Consider the following 11,303-nt stretch of genomic DNA (forward strand, 5'->3'; position numbering starts at 1 on the left):
GCGGCGTCGTTTGGGTATTTAAACCCCCTCAAGAATTCTTGCCTCTCCATTTCTCAAATCTTCCCCAGATCCGGAAGGCCTTATTGCATCTTCAGAGACGAGCACAACAGCTTTCCAACGACCTCGAACATAACTCAGCTACGGCAACTCATCTTACCACACTTCCTTACAAACTCGGCTTATCTCATCACCAATCCACGATGGCTCCGACCCTCACTACTGATGACGCCAACGTCCTCAACCGCCAGGCAATGCGCGGTGATACCAATGAGCTGGCCAAAGCCGTCGACCGCCTAGCGGCTCGTGAGGCAGCCCAGGGAGTAGGCAAGGCGGAGATTCTACTCAGGACTAAAGACGATGCTGGCAACAATGTTGTCCACGCTGCCTGTACTATGGGCAACGCTAGTGAGCTACACCTCCCGAAAGTCTTGCCTTAGGAAGCACAGTACTAATGCATCTTCTCAGACATCATCGCGTTTGTTTGCGGCCACGAGGCCTTCAACTTCCAGCCCGGCATGCTCAAGTCCATCCTGAACGCGAAGAACAACAACTCGGAGACCCCCATCCACGTGGCCATCAAGCACAACCAGCCCGCATGTGTCGACCCGCTGCTCCAGAACGGAGCAGAGCTGAACGCAGAGGGCCCATTCGGTTTTCGCGTTGCCCACATCGCCGCGGACCGCGGCCATCTTGATCTACTTCGCATGGTCCTCCAGAGAGGCGCAAACCCCAATGCTGTTTCGAGGTCTGGAGACACGCCCGCCCATGTCGCCGCCCGCAAGGGCTATCTGGGTTGCTTAAAGGTTCTCTTCTATGAGTTCCAGGCCGATCTACGCGCATATAACAGTAAGAAGCACCCGCACACTGTTCCCATTTTCTTGGAATATAAATCTACCAGATCCACACACTGTCTCAAGGCCCTGGGGTGGTGGCAACTTGCAAAACAGACCATGATATCCTTTCCCCCCTTTCCACACGATACCTTTTCTTTGTAGCTTTATCACTAACGCCGAGTACTGCAGTGGCCAATATGAGACCAGCGAACATCGCCGAGAACAACAGCTACGAGGAGATCATGGTGTGGATGAGGGAGGCAGGCCTCTTCTGAGCAAAGTTGGGAGATCCGGGGCAGAACTTTTTCGTCGTTGCGGTTGGGAAAGGGGATTTGACTTTTCATGATGAGAAGAGGGCCAAGGAACTTTTGGCAATTAATTGAATGAGACCAACCGCATTTGAGTCAGATCTGGAGGTTTGTGTACTAACTGTGCACAACAGCGTGAAGTGCAAACCAAGTGAAGACGCAAACGGGTGTAAGGCAGCCGTGATGATGACCTGAATTAGGCAAACAGAATTCGGGTGAAGAACTTTCGCTCGTTAGCTGTATCTACTGCCAGCGTATGGGCCTTTGGGGCTGGGGGATATAGGATGAGAGTCGAGCTTGCGGGACGACGCGAAAGGCAATTTCCATCCGATCTTCAATGTTGGCAGCCGCTTGAATCTGACAAGAATTTTCGAGATTATGGTTTGTGAGGTAAACCTTACTTGCTATTTTATGCCCCTCTTCTACATGCTCTCCTGCTAGTCTTCGGGGTTGCGATCTTGTAAAAGTTTCTGTTATGCTACTCGGGAATTACCCACCTACTTAGGCAGTCAGTATCTATTCACTGGATGTTTGCAGAATCCTCAATGCTCTAGATAACAGAAATTGATCCGAATTCCCTGCTCTTCGCGCCATCTCATTGCTCAGACAGCCCAGTGTCGTGCGCCTAACTGCCCAAAATTTGTCTTCGCCTAAGCCTCTCGCCGCCAAACACGTCTTAGCCTAGATAACTAGATTGGAGATATCTTGTATGATGAATCTTCTTTGCCAAAAGCTGTTTCCTCCGAGGCCAACTTTTTTTTCCTGGATATTTCATGTTCTCCCTACTCTTGTGACTCTCTCAAACAATTATACACAATCGTTGGCAAACTCGACGTAACGATCCGCAATGCTCAAGTCTGTATTGGGAAGAAAAATCATGAAATGTGGATTCCTCAAAGCGCTGGCTAGCTCGTATCTCCTAGATTCAACAATTCTGCTCCACTATCCCACAATCTTTGTCACGCTGCGGCTTGGGGCCGATGGCTGGGAAATATCTCCCTTGGCCGCGACGACTACCTGGCTCTTGATGCTCTAGTCGGCTCCTATGATCTGAACAGTTTTGTGTCGAGGCGAGGCCATATTGACGCTGTCATGAAGAAAAAGAATGTCACAGACCTCCAAAAAATTCTTGCGGTAGTGTCTTCGCTTCGGTTGAGTCCGAGTGAGTTCGCAGAATTAAAAGCGATACTCGAACATTGCATGCATGCTTTGTGCACGTTACATTTCAACTTGTCGCATGCGGCCTAATTTACCGCACTTGCTTGGTATTGGCCTTATTCTTTTGAATACATCGTGCAGAGCGAGCTGCGTCCTCGCTGATTTTGCTAAGCTTGGCGTGTTGTGATACAGCGGGTGGCTGTAGCCCAGGCCGAATCTATTCCCAAGGCACGGGACGCCTATTTGGAAGTGGGTGATATCTATTGAACTTGCTTTCATTCGGGTATCCTGTACGCTTGGCCTTGGTATAGTCTTCAGACATGCCCCACAGCGAGAGAGCTGGGATTGCGGGCAACTTCCTATTCGGAGGGTGCATTGTTTTCATCAATGCTGGGCAGAGCAACATGAAGTCATGAGCTGCTACGACATGGAAGTTGGTGTTGCCATTTATGGCCCATATTTGTACCAGTTCACCATTATTCCCGGCTGGAAAATCCAAAAATGAGAAAACGGGAAAAGGACAAGGGTTGGGGGGGGGGGGGTTGGCGGCGAAATCTGAATTCTTTTCCACTGAACAACCACGGAAAGAAGTTCAATTACCCAAATTCATAGACTGGAGGATTCTTTTACTCATGGGTACACCATTGCGCAAGAAACAGTGGTGAACGATGAAGCCAGGGCCCGTAGAGCATTCGCAATTCATCAGAGTCACCCACGATGTTCTGGGAAGACGAACATGTATATTCTAAGTTTGCTTGGTTCATACGCAAATAATAAGTTGATACTATGAGAAGCGGAAAAATGTGTCTTCTGTCTGTTGAAGAGATGAACACTGAATTGTGGGCAAGCCAATTGCACCAACCCTAACCCCCCTTTTCCTTCCTTCCAAGAGGAGAATGAATGGTGCTGCACTGCCAAAAATACAATGTCGGGTCTCAGTACTGCAGCGGTCAGCAGAGCCTTATGCGCCCAGTACGCAGACATCAGGGGCTTGCGTGTCTCTCAAAGTCGAGAGATGGTGCCAATTGCGGAATAGTGCGCAGGCAGCCATTGGGGCGCGCTCAATCCCACCACGCTTAGCCCCCAGGCAACACGAAGGAAGGATTCCCGCTAATTTCCCTGTGGAACAACGGCAGCCTTAATTCACAAAAATATTTCTTGCGAGCTGTGACTCCGTGACGCGTTTGAAAGTGTCACAACCATTTGCAGCCCCCAATATTATTCTTCATCCCTCTGCGTACAGTGTATCCGTGTCACTGCCACCCTAGCACAAGTCATTGCTATTGCCGGTCATATCTTCTAAACATACGACCTGCCGCAACAGACCCACTCCGAGAAATTTCACTCTCATCTTGACTCCAGCCAGGCCAACTCAGAAGAGACAAATCCCCAACATGTCCTATAACAGTCCCACAATCCAAAATGGCCGCTTGAGCCACCGACGCAACGCCTATTTCAACCCCCGGCTCTTCCGCGTCTCGGAACTGATTCAGCACCCAGTTCGGATCACTTACCGCGAATTCTGCTTTTTGGTCTGGCTCATCTATGCCTTGGTTCGAGGATTCATCTGCGCCAGGAACATCGTGATTTTGATCGGATATACGGATGTGAGGAATGTATGCTTCATGGGGCTTACCTTTTACCGCTGTAGCTGGACCGTGGCTTGGGCTGTATTTGACATTATCTGGGTATGGTTGTCAGAGGTTGTTCCCTGGGCCATTCTGTGTGCGGTTGTGGTGATTTTGGGCGAGGCATTAATGAAGTCGAGATGACTAGATGGAGGAGACACTTAAAAACAGGGTCATGAGAACGGTCAAAGCCAGAATTAGGATTCGCCCGACAGGGAGGTAGAATTGCGAGAGGAAGCCGTCTATTCATTGTGAAGGCCAAAGGAGGTGATGTAATTGCTTCCAAAATTGCAGTAATCTATGAGAACCACTGTACTTCAGCTAATGAGAACATGCGAAGCAGTTGTGCTGAGAAACAGTGCATTATAACCCTCGAAACGCAGACCTAATTTGGCAGCAATGTCTTTCGTCACAATGTTGAAACCTCATACCCATCCTCACGAAATATGCATTGTATCAGTCACCACCGGAACCCATCCATTCAGTAACGGTAGTCGTGACTAAGACAATATGTCCGTCATAGCCCATTGCGGCTCCCGTGGTAGTCGTGGTTCCACCCTGGTCAAGAAGCTGGCTTGGCCAATCCGCATGCCATTCCGCCCGTACACCTGGATCACCATCCATCGCCGCCAAATGGGCTGCTATATTGTCAATGATGTTGGCTGATGATGAGCTGGCGAGGGAAGGAGATGTAACACTAGAGCTGATGTCACTGGCGAACCGATGCATGTCGAAGGCCGGGAATCCTAAGCTCGGGGTCGTGCCAGGACCGACTACATAGGTACTCGGGGAGAACCATCCTTCGCCGAGGACATGCGTCACCGTAAGGGTAGGCACTTCGATATGGGCCATACCGTGCGCGGAAGCCATAGTCGTCGTCGAAGCAGTGGCGGTGAGAGCGTAAGTCGTTGTTGGCATTGGAATATGAACCATGCCTGTCTCCTCAATGCCAAATATGCCCAGTGTGGGAAGACCATGAAGCCACGAATTGAATGGGGCGAACAGAGACTTGAAGTCCGTTGCGATCTGTAACAGGAAATTGTCTGTTGGATTAGCCTTACGGCGTGGGAGTTCGACAATCGATGCCGTTGCAGATGCGGCGAGATTGATAGCCAGAGAAGGTGGCGGAGCGGTGATAAATGAGCCGAGGGTCTTGGTCCCCAGTGGCCCACTGTCCTCAATGACGAGATCATCAGAGTCGAAACCGTGCATGACGTTGCACGCCGCCGCTCCAACATCACCCACTGCTTCTTTAACTGCATTTTCAACCTGTCTCATGAACGCGAAACCAAGGCCAAGAGCGGGATCTGCGCCAGGGAACAGTTCAGTAAGAGAGTCGCCAGCCAGTGCCAGGAACGGACTCAGCGTTGCCAGAACCTCAGTGGTGTTCTGAGGAGCGGTGGATGGCGAGTTGATGTCACTCAGCCACGTACTGAGCCTGGCTGCACAAGCCGACGCGCCACCTTCGGGTGGAGGATACAGACAGGACCAAGTAATGTTGTCCACAGTCCTGCCCATAGCGTTCGACACCACAGTACATAGAGAGTTGCCGAAGCTTAGGCTAGGGCTGAAATCAGGCGTGTTCAAATAATTGTCGACAGATATATCGACGGTGAACGTGCTTGAGTTCAAGGCATCTTGTCTCTTTTCGACCATCACAGCTGACGCGTGCTTGGCACCAGCTCCACCGATGGCACCGACTTGGCTGTAGAAATTGTCGATCACTACCTCCGAGAGTAAGCTGCAGTTTCCCTTGTATAATGACATTCCAGATCCCTCAAACACGAGCGCGTTGTCTCCTGGTATTTGTAAACCAAGCTGACCACTGATAGGATTGTCTGGAGATAAGTCCAGAATGTATGATTCTCCACTGGCAAATGCTCCTATGTATCGAGGATTGGTGGCATTTTCTCCGAACGAAAGAATCATGGGATTGGTCAAGTCGACTGTGTCTTGAGGAGTGACCGCTACAGCGACCAAATCCATTGAAGCCGAGGGTGTCGGGAGTGCATAGCACGACGTTGGCGAGCGCGGAACAAGAACTGTGACACCAGTCAACGACAGACCGTTCAAAGCAACGGTCGAGTAGGTCGTCAAGATCCGCGAAGATGTTCCCAGTGTGAGGCTGGAAGGTAGAATTGTTGAGATGACAGCGGGTGAAGAAGTGCCAAAACTGATCAATGCCGCAGACGATGCAAGGGACATTTCGGCGCTGTCGAGGCTAAGATTCGCAGGCAATGCTTCCGGGATTCCTGAAGTGGTCAAGGCAGAAGAAGCAGCAGTCGGGGCGATCATTGACGAGATCACCTCGATACTTGTGTCGGTGCCGGGAACCCCAGAACCAATGACAGACGCTCCAGTCAAGGCTTTTGAAATGCTTGAGGACAGCAGTGGTCCGAGGCCACCGGATAGAGAAATTGCAGAAGCAACCGTGGGTACTGCGGACGTCGACACTGGTGGATTCGATAGGAGACTTGACAACGGCCCCGACCATGGCGAGGATACGATGGAGAGAGAAATTGGGGCTGGAGCTGCAGACGACGGAGCACCAGGAGATGGGAAAGTGCCCGTCAGAGTTGAAGTCCAAAGCGAAGGCACAACAATCACAGGCGTCGAACCTCCGAGAATTGAGACGACCGCGGGAGTAGAAGCCGTGCCAGGGGTGCCGGTGGGGATTGTAAGTGGCTTTGTTTGATTAGCCGTGAGGTCTTGAAGGGCCTCAATGCTACCTACCGGAATGTCAAATGACAACAGGGAGGATTGCGACGAGGACTCAGAGCACTCGCATGCTGTAAATACTGTCTGGGTGACATAGACGGTTTGAGCATCAGCAAGCCAAGCGAGAAACAAGCCTGCGAGGATCACTGAGAGAGGCAGGCTACTGAATAGCGCCATGGTGAGCATCAAGGGCAACAAGACCATCTTGATGGACCGACGATCCACGTCTGCGATACAAAATGTCCTCAGTAGAAGGCAAAACAGAGGCAGCAACAGCAAAAGTGAGAGAGCAATGGCAAAACCAGTCGACGAGATTGTATGAAGAGAGTTGATTCACGTGGCCAGCAAATACGATCAGAATGCAGTTCAAGCAGCTTTGAAGGGGACTAAGCCATGGGCCTTCCTGAGTTCGTCCAGACACACGAAAGGAAGCAGCGCTTTCGTTTCCTTGCCACAGGAAGGAGCGAGCACATCATTCTCAACATGACACTGACTTTGCAGTGTTCGCGATTGCCAATGAAGCGAAAGGCCAGACAGAGTTTCCTCAGAACCTACAAGGGATTTAGGTAAGCACATGTAGCCGCGAGTGAAGTCCCTTTTGAGGAAGTCCAAAGTGGGAGTCATCGATGAGATTGACTAGTCAGGCACGGGTGGCCCTGAGCAACAGATAAGGTGCACACTGGGCTATGCACTTGCACGTGCACTTGCACTACACTCTATATTTGAAAAAGGAATAACAGTCAATGCTTTGAGTGTTTCGCGAGGTTAGGGAGAGACCGTCCAGAATCGTAATTGGATGGGCGGTTGTGGAGTGTAGATAGAGGCAAGCTCACTCCCGTCACTTGCCAACAGCCCCGGCCTTCAATTCAGGCTTTTCTTCAGCCAACTTACCCATGCCGCTGTCAAGTTAAGAGAGCTTGCAGGTGGGCAAGTAATACAGAATGCACTGTAAACCAATCAGCAGCGGGGTGTAGTGGGGCACCTCTTATCTGCACGTGCTGATTGCACTAACAATTTTCTCGAACCCTACCGGCAACGCACCCCAAATTTCTGCTGCCATTGAAACTTCCAGCGACCGGCCGCCCACCCCACACCTATTCGACAACGACATCGCGACATCGTACCGAACTTCGGCCATTTTCTCCCACCGACAAGTCGATACCCCTTCAATAACTCAAAATGGCCAAGATCTCGTGAGTGCGGCCCCAATTCCACTGGCGGAGGACCGACTCTGGCGTCAATCCAAGCTGTTACGGACCGAGCGAAGTGTGGTCAATCGGGCACGACGAAAAATCGACGACAAACTGGGAACGATAAAAAAAAATTACACCACATGAGACAGCTGCGCTTCGAACCCCGATTTCGATACCGTCACACGACCGCGAACAGCTTGGATAGGCGACTGGAAGAGATGGACAGCAATAGACAACCAGGGACAGGGCGTTCGTGAAAAAGTTTTACTGACGGAGGTCTTCTCACAGCCGTGGTGCCCCCGGTGGCAAGCTCAAGATGACCCTGGGTCTTCCAGTGTATGTTTTCCCGGTCCTGCAGAAATCGACTCGCGATACAACGAAATCAACATGATTTACGGACTAGCTGGAGATAAAGATGGGGAACTGACGGGACTGTAGCGGTGCCATCATGAACTGTGCAGACAACTCCGGCGCACGAAACCTGTACATCATCTCCGTCAAGGGTATCGGTGCCCGCCTGAACAGGCTGCCCGCCGGTGGTGTCGGTGACATGGTGTACGTATCTCCAAAACTGATGCACAACAAAGAGGTTCTACAGGACCGCCAAGACACTCGACGACACACAGCCCTACCCGACGTTCCCAAAGCCACACGCCCGAACTCATGACCTTAATCCGACGCGCCGCGCACTTTGCTGACATCACACCCTAATAGCATGGCCACTGTCAAGAAGGGAAAGCCCGAGCTCCGAAAGAAGGTCCACCCCGCCGTCATCGTCCGTCAATCCAAGCCCTGGAAGCGTACCGACGGTGTCTTCCTGTACTTCGAGGACAACGCTGGTGTCGTAAGTACACCCCGAGGATCAAACCCAAGCAGGAATCCGCAAACAAATGGAGCCGCGGGGACAACGCAATGATTACTAACAAGAAATTCATCAGATCGTCAACCCCAAGGGTGAGATGAAGGGATCTGCCATCACTGGCCCCGTCGGAAAGGAGGCTGCTGAGCTCTGGCCCGTGAGTTTACCCTGCAGATTGCCAACGCCACAAGTTCATACTGACCGCGCCCCACACAGCGTATTGCCTCCAACTCCGGTGTTGTGATGTAAATTGGGACGTTGTCGATGGTGGGAAGATTTCCGTGCGAGGATCAGCGACGAAGGAAACGGGTCATACAAAAAGAACGATCCAATACGAATCCGAGACCATGTTGGCTCGGCAATGAACGGGCTTTTACGGCGTGACTGGCAAAAGGAAAGAAGTCAGGCTTTGCATTATTTTTCGGCTGGCGTGTAACGGAGGTTCATACCAATGGCATGAAATTCACCGACCAAGGGGATAAGGTCGGCTCAGCTGGTGCCCGTTCAGTCCTCTCGATGCTGCGAGGTGGGCCGATGCAGGGTAAACGGAAAACCCGCCCCCTGCAAGATGTCCCGATAGCACAAGATTCCAGCGTCAATGACCAAACACGCTTCACGATGTGTAGACGACCCTGTGTGGTGGCAAAGAAGCTGTCTCCGTAGCAAGCTGCAACAACCGCTGGAACCTCACGTGAGCCCACGCCACACTGTCTGCAGGCGTCTGTAATTGGAGCTCGCGCACCCAGATCCTGACACGTGCCTGTCTGCACGTCTGCGAGATTGGTTATTTGAGAGAATCTACGTATGAAGCCTCACACTTGCCCGAAGGCGGAACCAATCATCCCAATGCTTCCTTCACCGGCGCCGTCCACACTTTGGCGCTTTGATGATGCCAAGACAAGGCTGCAGCCTCGCCGACTTAAATCCCCTGCCCTGCTTGCTTCCCTGACAGCCCATGCGGCTGGTCGGATTATTAGGTAACTCAACACATCAGGCGCTGCAGTGAGAGGCATAGCATCCGTGTCAAGGGATTTCGTGCCATCTACTCCTTTATGTCTCAAGCAGCGGTGGAGCTCTGTACAGCCAAAGGTGCAGCGCGACGGCGCTTCGAGGACAAAACTGAGGCCAAACTCGTGGAAGTTGGGCGTGGCAGGTCGAATGTGATAATTCAGCCAGAGTATATCATTAAGACAATTGACACGATCCAATATTTGCAGTCCCAAATGTTTAATCTGAGAGCCCTGGTCCTAAGTCAATTTATTTGATAAATATGTTGAACCAGACCTGACAGCGAATTGCAGATCGCTTGGCCAGATAATGCAGATTGCTGACCTGCGACACTGCTTTTCAGCATTTTAGCAGGACGGCCAGAGTATCAAGAAATGTCTGGTGACACAATGACTTCCTATGACTTGTTACTGTCCTCTCCATGTAATTGTGGCTGAGCCCATGCTGGATTGCGGCACAGCATTTGCAAACTAGCCAAGCTATCTAGGAATCTCATCTCGCATACGATTTCATCGCGTGCAGATGCTCTGGGAGTCTAAAAATGGTGGTGAATTAGAGCTCACCAAGGGTGAAGAGGCATGTCCAGAGTTGGCGAGCATCAGATTGACTCGAAAATCGAAACATATCCATTCCGTGGAGCATCTCATTCGCCAGGGAAGAATCAATTACGAGTCTTTGACAGGGTTGTCTGAAGCGAATTCATTGCCTTGCGACGACGCTGCCGTCAAATTGACATGTAGCGTAAAACAAGCGGAATGATTCGTATCCAATGGGATTCGTTGAGTAGATAAATGGGCGAACGGCGGCTACTGTAGACTCAAGGTAATTTTAGACAAGTACGGCACCGCCCAAAATAATCTTAAACTAGCAAGATAAGTCAACGAGAGTTCAGAGAGAGCCATCGTGAATCCGTGCTAAAATTTTGAGGGCCCGAGTAATATCGTGTGCACAGACAAATGAGCTCTTTGTTTTTAGACGTCTTTCGGCTCACATTGCATGAGCATATCTTCTCCTAATTCTGTACAGCCTGGGAAGTCAATCGGGACACAGAAAACAGCAATCGTATTCTGATAGTGCGGTTTTCTGAATGCCTCGATACGCGTGAGCTGTTTGAACCGAGGCAGAAATTACAAGGCTGATCATTGTCAAGTTCTCACTCATCAATGAAGACCGAGGACTTCAACTTTTCAACGTTTCTCAAACGTGGCGCGCAACGGTCGAGATCTAAGCCTCGACAAACGTCGTTACAGGGGCGGGTAAGCAAGTACACTTTTGTAGACGCAATTGAAATTAGCATTGTCAGTGTTTGTTAAATCATCAGGACCTATTTCCTCCTGATGCCAATGCAATGCCATGTTACCACCGTCGCTATGCTGAGCCAGTGCGCTGTGTGTGTCCCCCCTCGAGTGTATGTATGTATAGAAGAAAGAGGGCGCGGAACGAATATCAATCAGCCTCTCCCTTCAGAAGTTTTCTTTTTTGGCCCAACCTTCTCCCGTTCATGCAGCAGATGATGCGATTCCTGTTACAAGTAGAATACATAGAAAAGAAATTATACAATCCACCATCACCTCATCTGGTTGGACCCGTTACCTCGC

At 50.8% G+C, this 11,303-nt stretch overlaps 4 protein-coding genes across 4 annotated transcripts; 3 read left to right on the plus strand and 1 right to left on the minus strand.

Annotated features, from left to right (window-relative positions):
• Positions 1-200: 200 nt before the first annotated feature.
• J7T55_003116 (nkyrin repeat domain protein) lies at positions 201-1,108 on the plus strand (the record flags this gene model as incomplete). Its single annotated transcript, XM_053138260.1, has 3 exons — positions 201-405; positions 466-846; positions 1,023-1,108. The coding sequence occupies 3 exons, from the start codon at positions 201-203 to the stop codon at positions 1,106-1,108; spliced, it is 672 nt and encodes a 223-aa protein (XP_052998982.1).
• A 2,585-nt stretch (positions 1,109-3,693) lies between these two features.
• Positions 3,694-4,071, plus strand: J7T55_003117 (uncharacterized protein; the record flags this gene model as incomplete). Its single annotated transcript, XM_053138261.1, has 1 exon — positions 3,694-4,071. One exon carries the CDS (start codon positions 3,694-3,696, stop codon positions 4,069-4,071), a length of 378 nt encoding a protein of 125 aa, XP_052998983.1.
• Positions 4,072-4,383: 312 nt separating this feature from the next.
• Positions 4,384-6,849, minus strand: J7T55_003118 (uncharacterized protein; the record flags this gene model as incomplete). The annotated part of the gene is made up of 1 exon (XM_053138262.1): positions 4,384-6,849. One exon carries the CDS (start codon positions 6,847-6,849, stop codon positions 4,384-4,386), a length of 2,466 nt encoding a protein of 821 aa, XP_052998984.1.
• A 975-nt stretch (positions 6,850-7,824) lies between these two features.
• Positions 7,825-8,946, plus strand: J7T55_003119 (60S ribosomal protein L23-like protein; the record flags this gene model as incomplete). Its single annotated transcript, XM_053138263.1, has 6 exons — positions 7,825-7,838; positions 8,127-8,174; positions 8,277-8,393; positions 8,553-8,682; positions 8,777-8,854; positions 8,914-8,946. The coding sequence occupies 6 exons, from the start codon at positions 7,825-7,827 to the stop codon at positions 8,944-8,946; spliced, it is 420 nt and encodes a 139-aa protein (XP_052998985.1).
• Between the last annotated feature and the right edge of the window lie 2,357 nt (positions 8,947-11,303).

The sequence above is a fragment of the Diaporthe amygdali genome (genome assembly GCF_026229845.1).
Source record: "Diaporthe amygdali strain CAA958 chromosome Unknown NODE_3_length_2959817_cov_65_330692, whole genome shotgun sequence".
In the NCBI taxonomy this organism is placed as follows: domain Eukaryota; kingdom Fungi; phylum Ascomycota; class Sordariomycetes; order Diaporthales; family Diaporthaceae; genus Diaporthe; species Diaporthe amygdali.